This window comes from Electrophorus electricus, chromosome 9 (genome assembly GCF_041902795.1).
Source record: "Electrophorus electricus isolate QZ-2024a chromosome 9, ASM4190279v1, whole genome shotgun sequence".
NCBI lineage: Eukaryota > Metazoa > Chordata > Actinopteri > Gymnotiformes > Gymnotidae > Electrophorus > Electrophorus electricus.
The window spans coordinates 7,260,001-7,286,361 of record NC_137505.1 but is presented as its reverse complement, the minus strand read 5'-3'; the positions used below and the strand labels follow the sequence as shown (position 1 = coordinate 7,286,361).

Below are 26,361 nucleotides of genomic sequence, written 5' to 3'. Positions count from 1 at the left end.
ATTAAACAAATGGAATTAAAGCAGTAGAAAAAGTTTTAATGTTATTAAGTTGGTGTAAGAGAAGTTAAGGTCAGTTGAAAGGAATCGGATGGAATCTGAAAGAGTCAGAAGGAATCAAAATGAATCAGTCAGGATCAGAAGGAATCATATTGAATCATAATGAATCAGGCAGAAACATGGGGAATCGGCTCCTACGTACATCAAGAACGTGGACCAGGATTCTAAGTATGAAATCCTTCTATCCCTAAAACTTGCTGAAAGTCGTTCTAATGATGAGTGTTCTGTGTAGGGATTAAGCCAGTAGAGTAAGGATCGTTTTCCTTCCGTCTCTCCAGTTTAAAAGTATGACTTTTAGCTCTTTTTAGGGATATTAATACAAATGGTTGGAGACGTCGAGGTAATTGGGTTGAAGAGAATCAACCCACAGAGGGGTAAAATAGGACAGGGAGGTTGATCTCAGACCTTTGACCAAAAGGTCTGGATATGTGAACATAACCAAAGAGCATGAAAGTAGTTATCCACATATATCATTAAGTGAATATATGATTAATTTTTTTTTTTTTTTGCCAGGCAGTGGTTGAGTTTGGTAATTTAAGATCCATTTGTCAACTGGAAGTTCAGCTGGAAGCTGTATCATCTTGATATGAAATCAACTAATATATTTGTGTTCTTTTCTTCCTTAAGATGGCTAGGTGCCTGATATAGAAGGACAGGTTCAGAATGAAAGTTCTTAATAGCGATTTATCCTCTTCACTTGGTACTGTTGGAGGAGGCAATGGGATGGTAAATTTATATAGCTCTTAAGGCAGGTCAAAGGTCATGAACAAGCCATCTTTGAATAGGCGTTCCAGTCGCATTATTCCTCTCTGTTTCCATGCTTGGGATATAAAAGGATTCGGTTAGGAACGAGTTAGGAGAAGCGGATGAGTGTGTGCCATGTAAAACGATACTTGCATTCCTGCATGCACTTAATGTCTTAATGATAATGATAATATTCTTAAAGCTAAGGTTGGGTTTAGAATCATTGATAAATGATCAGTTATTGTTTGTTCAATGTTTATCCATGTTTTATTGTACCTCCATCTTAATGTATTGGATTTGGTTGGAGAGATTTGGGTTTTTGAGAGTGCATAATCTGATTTTGGGTTTTTCCTCCCTTTCCAGCATAAATGTCTAAGCGCTGAGTTAGGAGAGGTGGAATGATTTTGAGATAGAGGAACAGCGGTCATGCTAAAGAGGTACTTTCATTGTAATTGTGTGGATTCTACCTATTAGATATAAAGACAGTTTATTCCATCCTGTCAGATCATCTTTTATTGATTGCCATATCGGAGTGAAATTAAGTTTGATGAGATCCTTTAGTTGACGATGTGTGAATTCCTGAATATTTGATGGACGAAGCAGCTGGCTTTGGAGATAAATCGCCAATCTCAGCATCCCAGTGGGATTCTGTTAGGACTAAAATCTCTGACTTTACCACATCAGCAGATACCTCACTAAAAATATTAACCCTTAGGAGTTCTGGGATATTTTTGGCCATTTTGGACGACTTCTGATTTTGCCTGTATATACCACCTTAATGTTTACTATACCAATGTTTATACTTGTTCAACATATTGCACCCAAAGTACACACAAAACACATGAAATCACATTTGAAAAAATGTTTTTTGTTTTTTTATTGTGAAAAAACAAATATTCAGTGAAGCATTTTAAAGAAAACAAATGTGAATATGTAAATATAAAATTGAGATAAACTCAAACTACATACCACTATTTCTTTGTATATAGTTTCTACTTGGGCTATTGACAGGAAAGAAAAACTAAAATGGCATTTCAAGCCAGTGCTTTTTAGGCACGTTGACAGCAACGTTCAACTTGACTGTGTTTTCATGCTGGGACGTCTTGAACCAGTGAGGTCAGCAACTCCAGAGGGCTGCTTACATTATGGACTAGTGGTAGGCAGACCAAAGAGTCAGGACTGTATAATAATACATCACCTGCATAAAGACTAATTATATGATGAAATAAATTACTCAAAATTTTGTTAGCTTGACGGATTGTGGCAGAAGGGGGTTTGCACAGAGCGGAGTGGATAACGGGCACCGTTGTCTTGTTCCTCTGTGTAGCTGAAAGGATGGAGATATATAAATATATATATAATGACTGTGTAAAGGTCATACTTACCAGGGTGGCCTAGGAAACTCTAACCTTAACTCTAACCCTAACTTTCACACTAACTCTAACCCTAACCCTAACCTTCACACTAACTCTAACCCTAACCCTAACCTTCACACTAACTCTAACCCTAACATTCACCCAAACCCTAACTCTAACCTTAACTCTAACCTTAACTCTAACCCTAACTTTCACACTAACTCTAACCCTAACCCTAACCTTCACACTAACTCTAACTCTAACATTCACCCAAACCCTAACTCTAACCTTAACTCTAACCTTAACTCTAACCTTAACTCTAACCTTAACCCTAACCTTAACTCTAACCCTAACCTTCACACTAACTCTAACCCTAACATTCACCCAAACCCTAACTCTAACCTTAACTCTAACCTTAACTCTAACCTTAACCCTAACCTTAACTCTAACCCTAACTCTAACCCTAACCTTCACACTAACTCTAACCCTAACATTCACCCAAACCCTAACTCTAACCTTAACTCTAACCTTAACCCTAACCTTAACTCTAACCCTAACTCTAACCCTAACCTTCACACTAACTCTAACCCTAACATTCACCCAAACCCTAACTCTAACCTTAACTCTAACCCAGCAGTTGGGTGGAACCACAACCATCCTAGGAGGCAGGGGGAACCTATAAAGAACAAAAAAGACCGCACATGCCTGAAATAACACTGTAAATGTATATACTCACCAGTAATGTCGCATAAATACCCATGGGTGACATGAGGCATGTCTAGAAAAATCGTTTTAATTGTTTGTCTGCTTTTAACCTTATTGCTATAATGGAACATTCTAGGGGCAGAGGGGTAGTTGTATAAAGGCACCCAGTCGAGCACAGCATGGGGGTCAAAGAGCAAGGAGGAATTATTACTTCTCCGTGAGCAGAGAACTGTTTAATCTTTGTTAATAATGCTTTCATTAACTTGCTAGTGACTGCTAGGGACTTTGAACCACCGAGAGTCACTTAGCAGTAGATTGTTGCTCAACTAATGAGTCACCGGACCTGTAAATACTTTCATTCCATCTTATTTTCACCTGTACGCCTCAAGCCTTAATACAAACATTTCATACCCTATGGAATCTTGGAGAACGTCTGTAACCACGCGACACCTACACTCTACACTACCACCCACCACAAAAGTGGTGTCCAAATCCAAATTTCTCAATGGTAGTATAGAGAAATTGCTAGTGTACACTGTCACATACCTTTTCTACTCAAATGATAAACTGATGATGTATTATTACCAAGATGTAGAAGATGCTTTCTGAGGGAGGTTTTCCTTTAATGAAGCCATTATTGGTCATTATTGCAATATTGCAATATTGGCCATTATTGCACCCATAAAGATGCCATGGATCTACTATTGCATCTACTAATGATACTGGAGAGTACGTAAGGCCTTGGCAGGCTCTTTATTTGGTTGCTATGTTCATATGTGCTGGTAAGGATTTCAGATATCACTGGCATAAGTTAAAGACCAAGATGTGGCCAAAAGTGTGTGGAAAACAGCTGGATAGCCAACTGAGTGCATTATTTGGCATTTGGTTTAGAGCCCTGTTAAATTCCTATTCATGTATTTTTGTTTCAAGATACTGAATAGTCGATTTCCTTAGTTGAAGCCTTGTTCTGGTGTATAAAGATTTGAACAGAAATATTCAGGATATGAATGTTTAAGCTAACAGGCTAAGCTATTCTAATTGTTATTATCAGCAATAATATAGTGCATGTTTTTATATATGGACAATGAAAATAAATATATATATTTTTTACTTTAAAGTAGATTTACTTTACTTAAAGTGTGTGGGCAGCGAATCTAGTAAGCAAGCGGAGGATTTTGAGCGTGCGATCAGATCTGTGTAAAGGATTCTAGAGTCATTTTTGGCTTGGTTGTGCTGATCTCTAAGTAGCTGCTTGCCGTCATGGTTGTACTCTGAATGCTATCTCTAATGTGCTTAATTTTCTCATTGAACAAATTCATGACTACTCATTACTACTATGTCAAGTTGTAATCTGAGCATTGGTGTCAGTTTTATTCCTAGTTAGATTTGCAATTGTATTAAATAGAAATCTAGAATTATTTTTGTTATTTTCTATTACGATCGAGAGATAAGCTGTTCGAGCGGTAATAAGTGCTTTTCTGTACTTGAGACGGCTCTCCTTCCATGCAAGCTGGAAGGCTACAAGTTTAGTGTGGTGCCATTTTACATTCTTTTTGAGTGTTTTGTTTTAGATTGTGTATGTGATCATTACACCATTACACCAATTTTTTTATTCTTAAGTGGAGCAACATCAGTGAGTGTACAACGGAATACTGATTCTAAATATTCAGTCATTGAACAAATACCATGGAGTTTGAGGGTATCCTAGTCACAAATGAGAAGTCTTCGGTATTCCCAATAAAGGGGATGTTCCAAGATGACATCAGACTGGATAGTATAACTATATTCTCTGTCTACACCCTATGTTAGTACAAAGTCAAGCGTATGTATGTGTTCTCTTATACATTAGGTGAAACCATTTGATTGTAATACAGAACTAAAGGCCAATCTCAGAAGGTCTTGGGCACCATCAAAGTGAATATTGAAATCACCAACAATAATGTTTCTTTTTACTAGAGTGACTAGATTAGAGAGGAAATCTGTAAACTCCTTAACCAATTCTGAATAGGGTCCTGTTGGCCTGTAGTGGAAGGTTGGGTGGACTTCTTATCACTGGTTACATCGTAACCAGGTAGATTTGGTTTCTCAGTTGATGTTGGTAACATGTCCAGCACCGGTGTGTGAGTGAGTAGCACCTGGTGCAGCCGTCGCAATGTTGGAAGGAGACACCGTGGTTGTCTTGCAATTTTTGGCGTCAGCTAAGTTCACGTGTGATCCCCAAAATGAGTTGGTGATTTCAGTCGAGGATATCAAGGAAGCTAGATTTTACTTTTAAAGTTGAACTTGTAAATGGCGTCTTAACGATTTAGTAACTGCATGATTAACTTAACTATCCCAGCTTTGGTAGTGTAACGCGAGGAGGCATGGCACACACACACACACACACACACACACAGAGGGAGACCTTTAGGAGGAGGGGCCGTACCGTGACAGGTAGAGTTGTTCTCTGTCGTTATCACTTTTGAGTGATGCTATCTCCAAGTTTCAAAAACAAAGCATTCCTTGACTGAGGGGACGATCTGTGAAACTCTCCACAAACACCCAAGTCATGTTTTCGTGTGCTTTTACTTCAGAATTTCATTTCCTACCAGTTAAATCTGTAACGATGATGTGGAAAGAAAATAACAAGTATGCAGCGCCCAGCGTAGGATAAGTGATCAAAAAGAAACATAATTGACGGATAATTGATAAGTTGTTTGGCATTTTGTGCCAAATTGAGGAACAGGTTAATTGAGGAATAGGTCTTCATCACTTTCTCTGAAAATGAGATCTGGACGGTGCCTGGAGAGCAGCTTGGCGCTGATGTATGACGGGCAGTTTAGGGTAAATTAGTGAAACGTGCACATGCACACTACTTGTGCACACATATGAAACATTTTCATAAAAAGCCTACTGCTTACAGTGGCATATGATAACTTACACGTGCATATACACACACTTGCACATTCATCACTGGTGCGTAAACATAGTTTAACTATGCTTGTGTGGATGTGTGTGAATGCATGGGTGTAAAACAACTGTCAATGCGCCTGGTAGTCCTTTCATTTTAGCAAGCAGTGTGCATGTGCATAAGTGTTTCACTGATTTCGCCCTAAACGGCCCTTCATACTAAAGCACATTAGCATTCTCGCTGTGGTGGCGTTAAGGACAAAGTTAGCTAACGACAGCGCTAACGACAAGGTTAGCTAAGCAGAAACCTCTGACTAAGGGACTGAAATTTACTGGTTATGAGAACTTAATTACAAGAGCCAACATAAAACCTAAACCCTGGAGAAACTAATCAGAGGCACTTAAGTTTGTACATAGTGGTGGAAATCACTGGAGAATGTGCTGCTGCTTCAGACAGAATTTCACCAAATTGCCATCAGAATTTAGCTCTTTTTCTATACTCAGAAAAAGCATCCATCGACCAGAGTATATTTGCTTGTCTGCTTCTCTGATAAAAACAAAACAAAACCCAAAAAAACTTGCTCTCCACGGGTAGCGATTTCCCCCTATTAGGGTTGGAAGAAATTTAAACAGCGTCTTAACTGATTCAGATGAGACTCGGCTGAGGAGGTTTCCTTTGAGTCGTAATTAGGTCTGGACCCTTGGGCTGGGTGAAGTAGTGGTGTGTTAGCCGGAGTGGGCTGCAGCATTCCGCGTGGTCCACATGGCAGGTGGACACGGAAGCAAACGAGGGTGACCCCTCTAAAAGTTTATGAGTCGCAGCAGGAGAAATCAACGCACCTGGCAACCCAACAGTCCATGGAATGTGATTGACTCCCCTCGTATATGGGGGCATTTGGAAGTGGGTTTATGACCCACTCATGAATTCCTCCCTCTTTCACTCAGCTTCCCGTAGAAGGACAGAGCAGCAGTCCTGAGAACTGATTTATTCTGCCAATTAACGCTTTATTCTTCAAACCGTTTGCCTTCTCTCTTTAGCGAACATGTTTCCTCTGTTGTAGCTGTATTTGTTTCCATGTTAACCTTAACTTTTAAAATTTCCTTTAGAAGACTTAAATTGTCAGCATTTGTAGATTTGAAGTAGTTTCTTATCTGTAGGTAATCCACTGAACTCCATATCTCCTTTGTGAACAGAGGCACAAAGTCCGCTGATAGATAATCCCTTGTCTTGTTTCGCCACCTGAACCTCTTATGCTTGTACTTCCTGTTGTTCATCTAAGTGTTCGAGAAGAACAAGCACAAGAGAAATGTGACGAACCACTTCACTTGTGACCACATCCAGCCACCATCTGGTCTCCAGAACAGACCTCCGTGCCGATGCCCTCGTCTGACATCTGACCCGGCTTTCAGTTGGCATGTCGTTACGTGGAGCGGTCCGGGGCGTTCGCTCTGTCCGGCCTCGTCCCGAGAGGCCCGTCTGCCTGCACCGGGCGCCCCGCGCGAGCGAAGGCGTGGGCTGTGTCTCGCACGGGTGCACCCCAATGCCGGCGCTGCAGTTGTTAGTCGGGCCCGTTGCCGTGGCAACACCAGCACCCGCTCGCGCGCTGGGCACGTGGTTACACGTTTGATCCTGGGGCTGTTGACTCTGTGAACACATTCATTAGTGTAATCCAGGAGTCTCGCTGAAGCCAAGTGTACACTGGATAATTGACCGCCCATGTCTCCGGGGGGTCTAACGGAGGGGTCCAGGTGGTTCCTTCATTTCCCACGCTCTTCATCGCCCCGATTCCCGAGCCAGGCTAAGCGGTGGTCTGCGTTGCGTCTGAGAAAGTTCCTGGGAATACTGCTTGGCTTGCTCACGCTACTGGCACTTTTGTGGGCACACAGCATTTGGCACTGTGGATTAGAGGCACTTCTACCCATGCTACGACGAGGACCGATACCAGCTGTTTAGGACCTTAATTGGACGGCTTGGGTGTTGTGTGTGTGTGTGTGTGCACAGCTGCGTATAGGTTTTAAACCTGTCCTCACCAGAACTCTCTCTGATGGGGACTAATGAAGTCAGAGCAGCAAGCTTACCTTGCTAGTATTGAGCTTGCATGTGTGTGTGTGTGTGTGCGTGTGTGTGTGTGTGTTTAGTTGTTGATAAGTGTCACTGGACCCCCAAATTCTCCAGACTGAAAACATGCCCAGTGTGTGATCTAGATATAGTACCTGCTCCGTGTCTTCCCTGGTATGAAGGGATAAGGTTACTCTCCCCAGGCTGGATAGAAGATCAGCCCCAGGGCAGTAGCTTAAGGACTTGTGCCTGTGTTTTTTAATGAGGTCACAGAAACATGACCCCGTGGCTGGCCATGTGGGGACACGTCAGATCCATGTTTGCTTGTGTCGTTGGGGCATATCTGCAGGTACATTTCTCTCTTTGGTTTTGGGTTTGTTTGGTTTTTTTTGACCTCATTAAATCAAAAATGAGATCAATTAAAATTATTACCTAAAAAAGAAATGAGTTCTTCTTTAGTGCGATTTCTCTTCATAATTAGTTTTTTTCCTCACTGGTTTGATCTGAAGATCTGAACTGTAAAATCTCCACTGATCGTTAGTTTTGTGGTGTACCAACCTCTTCTATACCTCTGCATAATTAGTGACCACCTGGACTTTGTAATAGGCTGTGGGTAACGTGGTTGATTTGATCAAGCTAACTTAATCAAGCTGATAATTTGATCTTCATTTCTACATTATATGGAAAAATAACAAACACACACACATAAAAAACATACAGACAAGCAAAGATGACAGAATCCAAAGCTTGTTCTACATCTCAGTTGGGCATGTATTTTAATAACATTTAAGGTAAATTAACCTGGATGGTGATGAATTTTATGCTTCAATTGGGCTATAAATACACTGCATTTCTGCTGAAATCATATGAACAGACAGTACACCCTCAGCTCCTAATGCTGGAAATGGTTCTTTCTTCTGTTTGTGAGGAATAGACTCGGAGAAGCATCAGCCATCTGAACCTCAGCACAGCACCGGTGTACCAGTACCAGATGTACCAGTACCAGCACCAGTGTACCGGATCAGAGAGAGGGGACTTGCGTGAGCTTGATTAAAAAGGAGGCATTACGAATGAAGGGGAACTTTACAGTGTCCTCTACGCTGCCATAACGGCCTACGTGCAGACGTTACGATGTTACGAGTTCATAAAACCGGAGGGTTCATTTTAGACTACATCTCACTGGCCCTTAGTTTGTTCAGACGTGATTACCAGCTCCCATTAAGGGGCTCTCTGCCATTACAGATGGCGATCGTGGCACTTAACATTTGGCACGTGCCTCTCCCTCTCGGTGTGGCGGCTGGCGGGCGGCGTCCTCCCAAGGTAACTGCGGGCACTCGGGATCTAGCCGTCGCCGGGAGCACTGAATAGAGATGATGGCAAACCTGCTCACAGTCCCAATATTGTAGGTCCTGAAGCATTTAAGAACTGTGCGGGACGAGCCCTCACATCCTGTCAGGAACTGCACAGCATGGCTGTCCGTGCAGAGGGGACTGCCCCCCACCCCACAGTTTGACCCGCACTGAATAGGGACGTTTTCCGGAAAGGTGAGAATAAAGCCAGATGTGCGTTTTCCCCTCCGTGTTTAGCCATGCGCAGAATTATTTAGGAGCCGTGATTCCCCCCCCAATAGTGTTGATCGAGGAGCTCAAGTGAATGCGTGTGGCCGAGAGCGCCGTTAATTCATCGAGGATTTTGATGGACGAAGAGCTTTGCTGTGTGAGCTCTTAGACCAGCATCTGCTAGTGCCATTCCAGAATCCCCCACTTGCATTACCCAATTACCCAACGTTTATTGGCCGTTAAATTAAGTTTTTTTGCTCTTTCACGTTCGGTCCATTATTAAAAGGTCAGGGACTAATATTTCCAGAGATGGTTCATGTCCAACTCTCTCCCCCTCTGCTTTCTCAGCTGCATTCCAGACTCCCACCTTGGCAGCTAGAGGACAGGTCGGCCTGCATCACCATGGCAACGTTGCCACGGGACAGGACTCCCCTGGCTGTGGCTGGCCTGGTCATCTGTCTCCTGTCCCTGTGTGTCCCCGTGGTGGTGTCCCAGAGGCTCCGCGACCCCACCGAGGCCTCCCCGACCCCGGCAGCCGAGACCCAGCCAGAGTGCGCGCGCCAAGAGCACCCCGTCATCTCTGTCCAAGGTGAGCGCGGAGCCTCCCGCACGCTCACACCACCGCGCACAGCGTTCACGTTGCACACCAGATTACAATTCTCAATTATTCATGCTTGGCCAATTGTGCTCTCATTCCGCATGCGGCCAATTGTAGTCACGTCCTTAACACTTGTATGACCTTTTCAGCATTGGAGGGCTTTTTTTTTTTTTTTTTTTCCACCTTCAGATTTGTTGGAATTGCAGGCACGGCGCAGATCAGCAAAGCTCGTCTCGAGAGCAGGCCGCCGCGCTCGTGTTAACTTTCATGCTCCTGACTTATCTTACTACTTCTCGTAGCAGAGCCGCCGCGGGCTGGCCGGGTGTTCTGGAGGTACAGTGCCGTCCCTTTGAGAAATCGGAGACGGTTTCATGAGGCTGGATGGGTGGGTGGGGGGGTACTCGCGCCTCTCCACCCTCCCCGAAGGTCTCATCAGTCTCTGTCCTCTCGGCGCTGCCAGACTTGGGCCGTGCGCTCTGCCGATTGCGGGTGAGAAGGGGTGTACCTCCAGGTGCCATGGGAGATAAACGCTTCCCGTTTGTCAAAGTGCCGTGCCACGGAAACGAGGGGAGCAAACCGGGCGGGGCGCCTCGCCGAATCGCGCCAGCACTCCAGGAAACAAGATGCATGCCGCGGCAAGAAACCGGAGAGATTTGTTTGGATGGCAGATACAGATATTCAGGCGGCATGGAAGATGAACCACCGGCGATGGGCAAGCGTTCGCTGGACTGTTTATGAGGGTGTGATGAAAACACACTGCTGCAGGTCTGATATTACAGCGAGTCTGCAACCCTGGAGCGGACTTCGTAAGGACGTCGCCCAAGGCCCGCTGTATCCAGAACTCTCAAAAAACGGAGGTGGTTGTTTTTTTAGGTCTGTGTCGTATCTGTGAAAATGAGAGGTTTTGTTGTTTTGTTTTTTTTTTCCCAACCAAGAGCGCTGAAACATATCTGAAATGAGTTAGGAAGCGCCGCTTCTTGTTAGTAACCCGTGGCACGTATTCCAGAACGCCAGGAGCCAGGTGATCTCCCTCGCTGGTTTCCTGCTCCCACACACTCAGGCCACTCCTTTTATCACGGTCGCTCCTCAAAGGAGAAAGCACTCTGGCTCTGCTTTCATGGCAAGAATAGCCGAACAACCGGCTTTGTGCGGCAGGCCAGCACACCTAAAAACGCCCCTTTGTGTTTAACCAGTTGTATAGAAATTCCCAGAACATCTTAAAGCTGTCCTTTATGACTGAGCAGTGGTATGGGAGTCCCGGGACAATGTAGGTGTCAGTCAGACCTGAGATTAGTGTCTTTGATGGATGGGCGTTTCTAAGTGGGGTGCTCAGCCGGCCGGGGCAAGCGGACACCTGGAGGTCCTGGAGGCCTGCGCTCTCTCCCGGCCCGGTCCTCACCCGTTTAGAGCCGGTTAAACGCGACAGGGTGCGGCCTCCGTAGGGATCGGGCTTAAATGACGTCATACCAGGGCACGGTTTTGTTTCTGCCCTTAACGTGAGTTATGTCTGCTTCTGCTATATTTGTTTATTTACCTACGTTGTCCATATCTGTCTCTGTCCCTGCAAGGGTGAGAACAACTTTAGTTATCACAGAACAGACCTCTAAGCTCTAAAACCCCCCACGTCCTGTGAAGAGGCAGAGGTTGTTGTTATTGGTATTGTTGTTTTTGTTTTTGTTTTTCTTCCACACTGCAGCCCATGTCGCACATTCTCTCCGCAGCCGTCCGATTCAGGCCCCTGTCTGCTGCTGCGTTTCACTCCCCCACCCCTCCGTGGCTTCGGAGCGCAGGGACGTCCGCTGCGGCACGCCGCAAGAAAATTGCGGACAGCTGCTGTCGTTAAGAGCAGTCAGAGTCGTCCTCCCGCTCCCCCCCCGTAGAAGTGGAGACGCTAAGTGCCCACGCAGGTGCTCAACATGCACTTTTCCACACTCTCAAGGACCGACTCCAGACGGCACGCCGTTTATCCGGACGCTGCTCGTGTGCGCGTCGAAGGGGCGGTGCTCAGTACTGCCCCGCCCACTGTCTCTCTTCCACAGCTAGCTACTGTAATTGGCCCAAGATTGACTGTCTGGACTGCTGTCTGCTCTCCCGTAGGTCATGATGCGGTCACCTGCATGGCAGAGCCTACGCAAACAGAGGAGCAGGGAACGGGATCGCTGAGGCTGCGCGCCGTCTCCCGGTGATTAGACGGAGCGGGTGGGGGCTGTGCGTTGATCCAGACGTCTCGCCTGACGTTCAGCTCCCTCACTCACCGTGAGCCGTGTTTAGGCGTGAAGGCGGCGTTTACTTTCGCCCTCGGTCGCCGTGGCTGCCGCTACGGTGGGCCACCGCCTCTTTCCACAGTGGGCACATATCAGATGTGTCTGAATGTCTTGCTGTAGTCCCCTGCTTGGCTGCCCTGACCGGCAGACGCCCTCGCGGACCGCCCTCCCACCATGCCGGTTTCCACTCCCTCCTCTCTGCCGTGACATTACTCCAGCTCTTCATCGTTTTTCTCTCTCTCTCTCTCTCTCTCTCTCTCTCTCCTATCGGTTTGGTAGGATTTAGATTTGTGCAACATGGCTTCCCGGGGGCTGCCGCGGTAGCCAGTGGACCGCCGGGGGGACGCAGAGTGCGTGGAAATCTGGCGCCGGGCGAGGAGACAAAATAAAAGCAAATTTGGTATTTGCTCCGATAAGCTGCAGACTGACTCTCCTGATAAGATCCTGGCTGTTCCAGGGAGAGACGGATCTCTCCTCTGAGAAGAGAGAAGAGAAAAGACGGCATGCTGTGAAAGAGTGGACGAGGAGGGAGAGCTCCGTCTATCGGGGGCTCGGCCGTTTAACTCTCGCGCCGCACGTGCCTGACCGTGCTAGTGTTTTTGGGATCCGTCTGTGTTGTTGTTTATCAACCATCTTATTTCCACTGAGGTGCGGGTAGTTGCTAGGCCGAGTGTTGTGTCTTCTTTCTTTTTACACATCAGATTAACTGACATTCTCATGGCCTCATATCCGAGGGTGTGGTAATCTTTGCTTGGCAGTGTTCGCCAGTTGCAGGGTGCTCTCAGACCATTTTAAAATCCTCTGTTTCCTTACTTGTCTGTTACTTACAAGTAAGTGTCATTGAGCTGGAAGCACCGGCGTCACAGGAACTGTCCACTCCTGGTGGCGTCGGGACCACATGCTGTCCACACCCTTTCCCTCAATTTGACCAGTAAAGGAACTCTGACAAGTCACTTACAATGACGTACCGTTACTAGGGACTTGTATAATTAATCAGCTATTTAAATACTTAAATATGGACCTTGGTGTTGCCTTGAACCTGCTGCACACATGCAGACTTTTGGAGTTTGAATCTCAAGTGCCCCTGAATTCCACTGAACTTTTCATGCTCTGTAAACACCTTTCAAACTTTCAAAAAGTTTTTTTTTTTTTTAAGATAATATTTTTTAGAAAGTCCATGGGTTATGGATTATGTGCGGCGCATAACCTGGACTCAGGTCCTGTCTCCCAGCTGCCCTGTCTAGTCTTGGCCACCTCGGGTCCGGATGATTGTCTCCGCTTCAAACCGCCCAATATGCCACCACGTCCACGTCCACCCAGACACACCTCCGGACAGAGGTCAGCCAAGACGGCTTAAGTGCAAGAGCTTTGTGTACAAACAAACAAACAGCACCGTATGCTGTTGAATGCTGTGGGAGCTAACGAGCGTGTTTGTGCCGTTTGAAACCTGGGGCTGCGGTGCCGTGAAGATTAATCAAATGAAAGTGGAAAAATAACACGATTGTTAACACACATCTTGACGTGGCCACTGCTGGTAACTGCTGAATAAAATGTTTTAAAAACCAATCTTAGCATCTAAGCTCTGTGTCGCTAAGAGTGAATAGAGGCTTAACGGCCCAGCGACGCGACCCAGCACCAGTGGCACTCAGACGCCGTGGAAACACGGCGGTTTATTGCTTTGCCAAACGTCTTCCTGTCAGGTTGGTAATCCAGAGATTAAGGTTGAATGCAGTGTGAGTTTTAAGGAGCTTGTAGCTCAGTGTAACAAAGTGATCGGGCTCTTTATCGGAGGCTGGCAGCTTCGGCTGCGTGTGGTCCAACGGGAATCGGTGTCGTCCCACGTGGGGCGCGTGCGCTGAACCGATTCTGCCTGAATTCTTCCTCTCTGCTGCTTGCTGGACTCGGGAGCGTCCCCGCTGGATCCAGGAGGCAGACGGCACTAGTAAGTCGGCGTTGGAAATGCAACGAACGATCTTTATTTATTTGTTTATTTATGAAGAAATGAAGAGGTGCGTGTTTATTTCTGTCAGAGTGGCGGAAGAGAACAATCCGGAGCCATGGGGGCGAGAGCGTGCGTTCCCATTCCCTGCCAGTACCCGGACTTTGGGAGGCGGGAGGCGGGAGGCGCGGAGAGGCGGGGACGTGAGGGCGAAGCGTCTTTCAGAGCGAGCGATTGGCTTTCCAGCTCCAGAGTAAACATGAGGCTGCCTCAGGCAATTCACTGGGCTCTGGCCTCATTTAGAGTGCTCTTGTGCAGCCTTTATAAATGATGGAATTTGGGTTAGGCCTATGAGTTATATGAAAGCCTTTTTTTTTGGTGGCGCAACTCTGCATTTCTTTAGTCAAACAACCCCGGGTCTTCTCCTCCGAGCTGTGAAAGGCTCCCACCTCTCTCCTCGGGGCTGAAGCGGCGTGGTGCTCGCACGCGGGCAATCCAGGGCTCATCGTTACGGACGTGCGATCCACGGAGCTGCCCCGCCGGCCCGGCACTGGTTCTGTCGGCATACGTGCATGCGAGAAAGAGACACACCCTCCTCCACTCCTGGACGCTCCGTTGCGCTCCCGAGGAACGCGGGGGAGGGAAGGAGGCTTGGCGTGTCGCGGCACGCCTCCCTCGAGCCGTGCCAGGGCAGGGAGCCCGCGGGATGGAGGGTGAGACGTACCGCTCGAACAACTATAGGTCTGTCAAAACCAACTGCCTGTCTTCCACCTGCCACTACCACAACACATACCTCTGTGCTGACGTGATCGAAAAGTTCAGTTTGTGGGTAATTTAAATAAAGTAATTAAAGTTTAAATAGAATTAATGTAACATCCCTTTATTGCCCAATCTACTAATCTACTAATCCGTCAAGAAGATTGCTCAATCCGAACAGATTTTAAGAGTATATTATCACGTCCTGTCAGACATGTTTGAGGTTCCAGTTCCCCGTTAAAGCTGACAAGTTGCTAAACCTCTAATGTGGATGAGAAACTCCATGACCATATAACTCCACTCTTCTTATGTCATTTTGAGAAAGACGCCTGCGAGACTTTGGCAATGCTTTAGAAACATCCTGTTTTATTACCACGCCGATCATGGGATGAAACACTGTTTTCCCGTCCGCTGGTGAAATTGCTGCAAATTTGTGGGAAGTCCGACATCCTGCTAACTTTGCGTTCCCGTGTGACCGATGGAATGTTTTGCTCGACCCGAACATCTGGACGACCGGCTCTCTCCAGAGCGCCGCAATACCCCAAAGAGTTTCCTTTGACACGTTTTGCCCGGAAAGCGGTTCCACTGAGGTTCTGACCTGTACTCGTACAGCTGAGCTTGTCGTGGGACTTCAGCTGTGAGTTTGAGTTTGACACGCACCAGGAGGGATGTGGTGTGTTACTACATCAGCGTTGGATTTGTTAGTGTGAGCGAAACTGCATTCTAACAAAGCTGCCAGTTTTGCTGGAAATTGCAGTGAAAAAGAAACAACCCTTCCGTCCAATTTCAAGGGAGCAACATATGAACGCTATTGTGGGGTTATTAGCATTCTAAGCATCAGATGAAAATTATATGATGTCAGGGAACTATTTCTCAGTCTAGCCATGTCAGGTAGCGTGAACTCTGCAATATCCTGGTCTTACTTCAAAGATAACATTTCTTTTCATTCTCCCTCACATCGAAATCCTATTTAGTAAGCCACATTAAGATCACAGGAGATCAAACGGTTCTTTATTTTTACATAACGCTGTGTCTGTGTTATTTTATTCCCTTTTTTTAATAGACCCTGACACGCGCCCATGATATCTGCCAAGGTAGAATTGTTTTTGATTTGCAGAAGCCGGTGTCGTGCGGTGCTAGCGTTCATTGCATTTCCGGGAAAGTTTTGAACGTGTCACATTGGATTAGGATCAGCACGCATGATGCGGCCCAGCGTTTGTACGTCTCCACTGGGTTCCCATCAGGACTCTGGGTTGAGCCCGTTGCCAAAGCCCAGGTTTAAATTCCCAACTCCAATAATCATTTGCACAGACTCCGGGTGCACTGGCTAGCTCTCAATTGCTACAGTATTTTCGGCTAAGCGGATCCGCAGGTCTCTCACCATGCGGGCGTCGGGCGTCCAACGGAGGCTTCAGAGGAGAATCAAAGTTCCCCAGGCCTGCTGCCATCTTTTGTTTTGTTTTGTTTTAAATCGCTCTGCTACTCTCCGTGTTTTTACACGAGTCTGCACGCACTCGACAACAGCCGCCAGACCTGTTTGACTCGCTGACCTTAGGTAACCTTTGTCTACTGTCCTCTCCTCCTTCAGCGCTCAGCTCCTGGATCTCCAGCTTCTCCCGGCCGGGTGTGAGGGACTTCTCCCAGCTCACCCTTGACCTCACCCGGAACGAACTGATCGTAGGAGCAAGGTAACGGCCCCTTCACCTCCGCACTCGTGTGAGAGGGCAGGTCGCGGGCGTGTGCCAGAAATCGATCGATTATAGCGCCTTCTTTTTATTCTGATGAATTTCCTGCCCTGTAGACCCGCTGACATTTTAAAGGCTGTACTTCGGATGTCCTGCTGGTATTTAACACCTGACTTTTATTCTTTCCCCGATTCCTCCACAGAAACCACCTCTTCCGGCTGAACTTAACCAACATTTCCCTTATACAGGTAAGCAGGCAGCTGCTCGTCCCACCGACAGCTCCGTCTCGCTCCCCGTGGCGCGTTGGTCTTCCCCGTAAGGCTCTCGGAAGGCGGGAAGCTTGGGATATCGATTCCGAGAGAGGGTCCAGCGAGGGAGCGGCCGGTTCCCCCGCGTGGGGACCGACTGGGCGCGCCTCTCGAGCGACTGCCGCAAGGCCGGCCGGGACGCCACTGTCCCGTCGCCGGCGCGTGGGTGCGTTCGGGGCTAAGCAGATGGAGCAGACCTCAAATTTGGCACAGTGGAAGGGAAGGTGGCATCAACTGCCCTGCAGTGCTTTTACACTCCAGGGAGGGTGAGAGTCGTAGTAACGTGGAACGGATGCCCCGTGCCGGTCCAGTGGCCGCCAGCCTCTCTGCCGGCGTGACTCCGGTGGCGTCACTAAGACGCCCCGATGGAGAAAGTTCATTTCGGTCTCGGCATTCCGTTCCGCCCAGGGCTGCGGAGCTGCGCAGCGCTCCCGTGGGTGGACCAAAGCCAGTGATAAACAAGACGGGTTTTTCTTCGTTCGGACTAACTAGAGCCTCACGGGCCGCACCAGAGTCCAAATCCATGAGCGCAGAGAGAGGACGCCGAGGGAGGACGTGTCCGGGTGCCCGACAGAGAGGAAGAGCGTGCGGTGCTCGGACAAACAAATCAGTGCGAGTTTTACAACGAGCAGCACTCATCCCTGACCTCACGGCGTGCACTTCGTCATGTCCGCCGCCTGACCTACAAACGTCCTGTTACTCCCTCCCTCCCTCCCTCCCTCTCTCTCCCTCCCTCCCTCTTTCTCCCTCCCTCCCTCCCTCCCGCATGCCTGCCTGCCTTCACACCATTAGGGTTATTGTGAGCGCGAGTGCCAACACCGCAACGGGACCCGGGCGGGCGCCAGCTCATCTCCGAAACGCGCGTCCCGGTGCCAAGCACGTGCACCCGGGCAGCAGAGCCGCAGGGCCAGAGGGGAGCCTTTTCAACTTCTCCCGAGCTGGACGAAGTGAGAAGTGCTGACGCCTCCTCTCCAAACGCGCAGCCGGGCCGCGGGGAAGCAGCCACCCCCCCCTCCTCCTCGGAGCGCCGGCTGTTCCCATTTAGGAGAGAGTGTGGAAGTGGCGGGTGACTGTAGCCAAGAGCTCTGGCCCAGAGCGAGTCAGCGTTTTTTTTTGGCCGGCCAAAGTGCTTCGGGCGAACCTCTTGTGCCACGCGCACATGTGTGTGCGTTAAAGATGACGATAGTCCAGTTGCTGGGTTAGTAAACTCACCTCCATCACTTTTGCCTCACTGGAGCGGAGCGGAGCGAGAGCCCAGCGTCTGGTCCCGGCACAGCTCTGAAGCTGTCAGGAGGGCGAAGGTCACGACGAGGTCGTCCTCGGGTTTCGTTTACGCGGTTCTCTGTGCGATTGATGAGCGGTAGTTTAAGCCTCTGTGGCAGTTTAAACGTGGACCACCGAATGCTTTTATGAGTGCACCCGGACCCCAAAGTGAGGCGTCGCGAGCGTCGCCGCGAGCTGGAAAGGAGAGAAGAATTGTACCTGCGATGAGGGTCACTGCACAGACACGGTCGCAGCGGACACGCGGCGGATTCTTCTAGAAACGTGACCGTTCTAGATCCTTCACCACTCTCCCCTTCCACGTGACACCGCGTGATCTCAGGAACTCTCGGGGCTGTATCCAGATTGAACTACGCTAGAGGGGACATCCATTCTGGGTTTTTTTTTTTACTTTGCGAATTTTCCTTTTATATCTTAAAGTTGCTTCCACGCTCTCATGGAATTGAGTTGTACAGTTATTTTATGTTTAGTCCTCAGACAAACCCCATATTATAACGACAGCCGGCCTAATACCCTCCTCGCTTTCGCGCTGAAAAAGCGTCACTGTGTGTTGCTCGTTTCATGCTTTGCGGAAGCAAGATCAGTTAACCGGACCCGGTGTGCTGCTGACCCGGGCTCGCCCGCGAGCTGGTGGGCTCGCGCACCTCTCACCCGGGACGAGCCCTTTTTGCTCTGACAACAGTGATCAACTGCACATTTCGAACCTAAAGTTGGATTTCTGAACCAGTTCTTTCCCTGTGCATGCCAAGACACTCTCTCGTCTGCTGAAGAATGTCCATAACCACTCATAATTCTTATATGCTCCGTTAGCAAAAGCACAGAAGTTTTACCAGTTTTTCTCTGGCACACGTGAAGGTTCACCATCAATCATTAACTGGTTTGGCAAGTGTAGATAATCAAGTTATACTGCCTGTCTCTGAGCTGGAACAAGTCCTTTGACTAAGCAGGCCCCTGTTTTGAAAGTCAATAGGACGTGAAACATTGTTTCAGCTGCAAGGTCGGAGCTCTTTGGTCAAAAGGTGCTGACCCTCCTCAGCTGTGTCCGTTACGGCAGGAAGTCCTAGATCGCAGCGGGAATGCCGGCGGGTGTCTCTGGGAATCCAGGTTGTTTGGGATTCCAGTGGTCCTTTTGGTTTCGTGCCGATTTGGTATGTTGGTGTTTTGCAACCGCGATGACCGACGTGCTTTAGCCAGGCGCTCAGAGTCTGGTGGACCCTCTCTCCAAATGGAAAAGGGGCCACGCTACACTGCTCCGATATTTGCCTCCGTATTTCAACCCTCCGAACCCACAGTCTGACGAGATGAAGGCCTGATTTCATTCAGCTAACTGCTAATTAATTTTTCCTCTAATTTGCCCAGATTTCATTATTGATGCGGCGTTTGTCAGCGGGTGGATATTATAGAGAAGGGCTCAGCAGGGAGCGCTCTTAGGCAACGCTGGAAAAGCGTCTCTCGGTGTTCGTCTCCGTACATGCAAACAGACGTGTTTTAGGACCACTTCCACGCTGCTTGTCAGCAGATGCGTCTAGTCTGTGTGACGAGGTGGGATCCCGTTGGAATTTCGGAATGCGAGCAGGAATAACCGGAGTCTCTCTGCCTGCTACGGTACGGTGAGCGGGACTTGGCCGGGGCCATGTGTGCCTCGCTCAAACCAACACGTCCACCCACCCAGCCTTCCTGTGCTACTGAGCCCCTGGGGCGATGCTGTCCACGATGTGAAGATGCGCACGGAGACGTTTACCCGGACACGAACTGGAAGAATACTTGGGAGATGTCCAGATGAAAAGAAAGAGGGATGAAGAAATGATATTCATCATTCATCAGTGAAGGGGAAGGAACGATCGGCAGATAAACACATAGAGGCGTTTTCTCTCTCCTTCTGTCTCTCTCTCTGGATTTCTCTCAACCCCAAAGCGCAGCCCCTAGCTGAGCCGTGGAGCTTCTAATAATTCCCCGTGGCCCTCCTGCTCTCTGCACCCGCCCGCATGCAGCTGTCACTCAGACGCCTCTCAGAGGGCAGGCACCTACACGCTACGCTGACTCCATTTTTCAGGGCAGTTGTTGACTATGGCCAGTGCAGAGTGGGTGTGCTGCACAAAGCCATGAGGAGAGGCCGTGTGTGTGTGTGTGCGCGTGTGTGTGGCAGCGCGTAAGCATGTGGCGGGAGCAGAGTGGCGTGGGGGAGTTGTTAAAAACGTGCGCAGCTGCGCCCCCTTGTGTTGATCCCTGTGTTGCGGGACAATGAGGCAGGGCCATTGGCAGTCCTGTCACATCTCTCAGGACACTTCTGAATGCAGGGGCATTGGGTCGGCTGAATAGGGAACTCTGTTAAAGGACGAAACTGGGAGGTGTCCGGGGCGGCCTATTGAAGCCTAAAGACCTTGAAGCTTCACTGTTTGGATGGATAGCCCCCCCTCAGTCCAGTCAGCAATGGGGGTGGAGTTTCTGCACCTTAATCAGACACAAGGCAAATGGATATGCAAATGAGAGTCTGCCCTCCAGTTGAGTGGTATAGTGTTTTTTTTTTGTTTTTTTTTTGTTTTGTTTTTTTTTAAACACAAATTAGAATGCTAGGAATTCAGTCCTAAATCCAGCGTTGTATTGAACATCGTCATGAGATGGATGTCTAGTCGTGGAGAGTCGAGGCTGCCGGCCGCTGCGCTGTGAAATCCATTCTGACGCTGAGCTTTACTTGCACTGTACTCTTCCTTTGACTGATGAGGAAGAGGAGGAAGAGTTTTAAGGACAGCATTTTAGCTTAATATTCCCACAGAATTGAATTGCTTACCGAGCCCGCTTGGCAAATTGTCCAAGAGTGGACACGCCTTTACAGGTAGCGGGTACCCAGAAGCACTGGCGATGTCCTGTGGTCCCCTCGTGTGTATCATAATTAGTTGTCACACCTGATATTTGTCGTGTGTGACAGGAACAATAGCCTTATCAGTGGAAGCAGACTGCGATAACACATAATTCCCATCTGTCCTGCTCTCTGTACCCAACACATTTGCATTTCTTTAATACACGCTAAATGGAATTTTTTAACACATCATCTTTCTGTCTTGCTAATGTATAAATAATTTCTGACTATTTTATTCTTGCATTACAAATTCATGACATCATTTATTCTACACCGCCACAGGCCAAGTGCTTAATGTGGCCAAAATGTTTGGAGCTGAAAAAGTTGGAGAATTCGATTGGAAAGCACTTTTATTTATTCCTCAGGGGCCACGTGATTGTAGGGCAGACTGAGAGTGATGCACATCACGCATTACTGCGCGGTACGTGTGATCACCACACGCACTGGATGAATAAAGAGGAATGAAGAAACATACAGTGAACGAACATGCCCATCTAACTAACTAACAAACAAACACATCACTGCAGACAACAAACAAACAAGCACATATCACCGCAGGCAATAAACAAGCAAACATCACTGCAGACAACAAACAAACAAGCACATATCACTGCAGGCAATAAACACTCACTGCAGATAAACAAACACACACACACACACGTGTGCTCCCATCCTCTTATAGGAGCGGGTCAGGAAAAACCCGTTAGACGAAACAGCAGAGCTGGACGTTGCTGCGTCAGATGGTGTCATTAACTGTCCTTTACTAACTGTTTTTAAATATATATATATTTTTTTTTTACATTTTCTGTGTACCGTGTTCCACTTATTCAGTGTTTCTTCAGTCCTGTATTATTTCTAGCACTGTTTTGTAGTATGTGACAGATAAAAGCAATAATCAAAACACCAAATCAGCGTCAGCTCAAAGCATTAAGAGGCTCTGCGGTGTCCTTAATTACCAGAGTTTCTGAGTGAACAGGCAATTACATAATTATATATATCCACTCTAGATCTGCATTACCTTGTCAGACTGTTTCTCCTCAGAATGTAATGCCTGTCCTGGGGGTGCCCCACACACACGCACCCCCCCCCCCCCCCCCAAGAGTGGCAGAGTCCCAGCCGTTGCATTGTGGGCCTAGCCAAACACGGCCCACAGTGTGGCCTTTCACAGGGCCCTCCGCTCAGAAGGGCAACGTTGTGCTGGCGCTGTTCCAGCCTGGCGAGAGCAGGCCGACTGCTATGGTGAAGGTCGGGGGTTAAGCTGATGGATTCTTCTGGAAGCTGCTTCTCGGACTGGATGGTAACGACCCGAGCCATGACTCACCGCAAAGGCATTTGTCACAAACAGCCCCCCCCCCCGACCAACCCACCACCCCTCGAACACACACACACACACACACACACACACACACACACACACACACGGCAAGTTGAAAAAACAGCTTTTCAGTGTCTCGGAGTGGCAGGGGAATGTTCAGCATGATGTCATCCTGCCGTGCTGGACTCTGAGCCAGTGCTAGCGGCGTGGAGAAGGTGACGAGCGCTAAGTGACGAGCCCCATTCAGGATGGGAGCGCCGTCAGGGACACGGCAGCTGTCGTGGAGTCTCCTGCTCGCTGCGAAGTGCTTTGACTTTGTTCACCTCCGTGTTTCGCAGAGTGCCCTTTGCGCACGGGCTGAACGGGCGCGCTCGCGCTAATCAAATCAGATCGCAGATAAATGGGGCTTCATTACTGGCTCTAATTGTGTTCTTATTGCTCCGCAAGGAGGAGTAACTGTTTGTTCTTTAGCCTGACAGTGTGACAGGGCTTAAGGCAGCACACGCGCTCTCTCTCTCTCTCTCTCTCTCCCTCCCTCCCTCCGTCCCTCTCTCTCTCTCTCTCTCTCTCTCTCCCTCCCTCCATCCCCCTCTCTCTCTCTCTCTCTCTCTCTCCCTCCCTGTCCCTCGCGCTCTCTCTCTCCCTCCCTGTCCCTCGCTCTCTCTCTCTCTCTCTCTCCCTCCGTCCCCCTCTCTCTCTCTCTCTCTCTCCCTCCCTGTCCCTTGCTCTCTCTCTCTCTCTCTCCCTCCCTGTCCCTCGCTCTCTCTCTCTCTCTCTCTCTCTTTCTCTCTCTCATACACTCACCAAGCCTCTTTCTCTCTGTCTCTCTCTCTCTCTTTCTCTCTCTCATACACTCACCAAGCCTCTTTCTCTCTGTCTCTCTCTCTCTCTCTCCCTCCCTGTCCCTCGCTCTCTCTCTCTCTCTCTCTCTCTCTCTCACACTCACCAAGCCTCTTTCTCTCTCTCTCTCTCTCTCTCTCTCTCTCACACTCACCAAGCCTCTTTCTCTCTCTCTCTCTCTCTCTCTCTCTCTCTCTCTCTCTCTCTCTCTCTCTCTCACACTCACCAAGCCTCTCTCTCTCTCTCTCTCTCTCTCTCTCACACTCACCAAGCCTCTCTCTCTCTCTCTCTCTCTCTCTCTCTCTCTCTCTCTCTCTCACACTCACCAAGCCTCTCTCTCTCTCTCTCTCTCTCTCTCTCCCTCTCTCTCTCTTTCTCTCTCTCTCTCTCTCGCTCTCTCTCTCGCTCTCTCTCTCTCTCTCTCTCTCTCTCTCTCTCTCTCTCTCTCTCCAGCAGCAGCTTTCTTTCTTTTCATTTTTTAAGCGGAGCTGCTTCTGCAGTCCCACCTTGATGAGTCTGCCCTGTTTCGGTCGCCCCCCGCTGCGACATGGCCCGAGCGACCTGCATCAAGGCGGGACACGGCGGATAGGGTTGTGGACAACTGAGCCTTTGAGCCCAGTCTAAAGAGCCGGAACGGCCCCTTAGTGCCAGGACCCGAGTGGTGAGCGTCGTGCCCAGTGGAGAACAGAGGAGAGGCGAGACGTGAGCGAGACGTGAGCGAGACACAAAGCGCTCGTTGCTTGTTCTCCGCTCCCTGCCAACCTCTCTTGTGCTCGCGCACATGCCGGGCCAGGCGGGAGGCTATTTTTAGGAGAGACGGCGCCAAACGAGAGCTCCGAAACCGCAGTGGCTGAGCGGAAAAAGACCACAGCCTGCAAGCCTTAAATCACACCTCAGCTGCGCATGTACGGCGAAGGTACGCATGCGTGTGTACGCGCGTGTGTGTTAGCTCGTCGGGCCTCTCGTGGGGACTGTTTCAGTTTCTCAGTGTTGCCTCCTTAATTGAACACCGCGCAGGCCGCCTTAAAGGGAGTAATTGTGTGAAGGAAGAGGACCGCAAGCATCTGAAAGGAGGAGAGCCCGACGCGCGGCCCGCCCGGAGCATTTACATGCAAATCTCATCTGCTCTTCCAAACGTTTCCTTAACGCTCCGGTTTGGAGCCGCTGCCGCACTTATTATGCTGTTGACACAATAAAGCGACCTTAATAACAGCGATGCCCTTTCCCGCGTCCGACCACGCGCAATATCGCCGCTCGGGGTTGCGCAACCTGTCTCGCCGCCGAACCTCCGCTGGCGACCGGCGAATGCTGCAAGTCGCTTTCCAACGTTTATTTTTGGTTTCCTAGGCGACCGAATGGGGCCCAGACGACGACACCAGGAGGTCCTGTCAAAGCAAAGGGAAGACCGAGGTAACGGCGGAGTCCCAGCGACCCTCCTGAATAGCAACATTTCTTTCAGAAAAGCTTGACAGCCCATTGGCTGGGGGAGAGAGCATTGTTCAGGCTTGTTAGAGGGTGCCGTGTGACACAGAGCTGTGCTGCACTTGTTCATGGGCAGAGCTGCAGTTCAGTTGCATTGTGAATAGTAAATAAATTTGGCTAACATACCAGCATGCCAAACAAGAGCTCCAATTGGTCCAGCTAAGAAACAGTGAAACACTCAGGCAGAAAATGTGATCTTCTCTGTGAAGCTTGGTCTTCATGTCTGACCTCAGTATGTGTTCATACAGCACTGACCTCCTCCTTCCTTTAACTTTGGTACAGACGTTGTCAGAAACAGTGAGCAGAAATGACCTGGCGCGTTCAGTACCCACTTGTTTATTGTAGTTTCCCCCGAGTTCCTCGAGATGCACGGCCCGCGTCTGTGACCTGCCAGGCAATTACTCAGCATCGATGAAGTACAGAACAGCAGAGAGGCGCTCTTGCGTGAGGCGGGAAGCCCGAACCGTGTGATGTTGCACTGCTAATGCGTGCCATATGCCGCTCTATCACAGCACACACTGACATCCATGTGGGGTGAACCGCGCTCCGCTGTGTTTGACGTGACGTCATTTTTACTCCTAGATGTTCTCGGAAGGAACATCTCATCCTGAACATTTAATTAAAAGTCGTGGTAACTGATGTGCGGTCGTTAGTTTACTGGGCGCCAGATCAGGTCAGTCGTGAGGGTTCTGGACTGTGTGGTGTTGTGTGGGGCAGCAGCAGTTGCAACGGTGGTAACTCCCTCTGCAGGCGGAGTGTCAGAACTACATCCGAGTGTTGCTCGTCAACAAGACGGAGGTCATGACCTGCGGCACCAACGCCTTCCAGCCGCTTTGCATTACCAGAGAGGTGAGTAATGTCACTGATGCCTCGTCGCACCGATGGAGACAGTTATTATTCTGCTATTTACACAACACACTCAACCTTCTCTAGGTCGTAGATTTCATCCACAAGCTTCCTTCCTTCTGGCTTTTCTGCCCATCCCCTCCGCCCTCAGGTGGGGAATTTGAGCAACATCCTGGAGCGGGTGAACGGGGCGGCGCGCTGCCCCTACGACCCCCGTCACAACTCCACGGCCGTGGTGACGGAGAGTGGCGAGCTGTACGCCGCCACGGTCATCGACTTCTCCGGCCGTGACCCTGTGATTTACCGCAGCCTGGGAGGAATGCCCCCACTGAGGACCGCGCAGTACAACTCCAAGTGGCTCAACGGTATGAATCCTGCGCTCTCGCTGTGGGTCCTGCGCTCTCGCTGTGGGTCCTGCACTCACGGTATGGGTCCTGCACTCAAAATATGGGTCCTGCATTTTATATATATATATATATATATATATATATATATATATATATATATATAAATATATATATATATATATATATATATATATAAATATAAAAATTATCCTGCTACTTCCTTGGTGTTAGGATTACTGGGATTATAGGATTATCAAATACTCACATGTGGATTGTATGTAGTCTACAACTATAAAAGTTTGGATATCTGGCTTTTGCCTTATGACATAAATGGCAGTTGTGAGTCTTCCATGTCTCCTATGTCTCAGCATGTCTCCTCTGTCTCAGCACGCCATTGGCTCTGGCCTGGGCAGATTTATGCTCGCTCGTACAGCCTCTGCTTGCTCTCTGCCATACGGCCACCGTCATTTCAGCG

At 48.7% G+C, this 26,361-nt stretch overlaps 1 protein-coding gene across 8 annotated transcripts in view; it reads left to right on the top strand.

Moving 5' to 3' along the window:
- The window catches only part of sema5ba (sema domain, seven thrombospondin repeats (type 1 and type 1-like), transmembrane domain (TM) and short cytoplasmic domain, (semaphorin) 5Ba), a 91,369-nt gene that overhangs the window by 32,049 nt on the left and 32,959 nt on the right, over positions 1–26,361 (top strand). For 6 of the 8 annotated variants that reach the window (XM_027024401.3, XM_027024394.3, XM_027024405.3 and 3 more), the window contains 6 exons: positions 9,717–9,957; positions 16,514–16,613; positions 16,813–16,858; positions 24,559–24,621; positions 25,444–25,542; positions 25,691–25,904. In XM_027024401.3, the coding sequence (XP_026880202.3) occupies positions 9,771–9,957; positions 16,514–16,613; positions 16,813–16,858; positions 24,559–24,621; positions 25,444–25,542; positions 25,691–25,904 (709 nt within the window). In that variant the 5' untranslated portion in view covers positions 9,717–9,770. Of the gene's footprint in view, positions 1–9,716; positions 9,958–14,397; positions 14,911–16,513; positions 16,614–16,812; positions 16,859–21,421; positions 21,478–24,558; positions 24,622–25,443; positions 25,543–25,690; positions 25,905–26,361 lie in introns of those variants that run through there. The other 2 variants (XM_081720669.1, XM_027024404.3) reach the window with 2 other exon arrangements.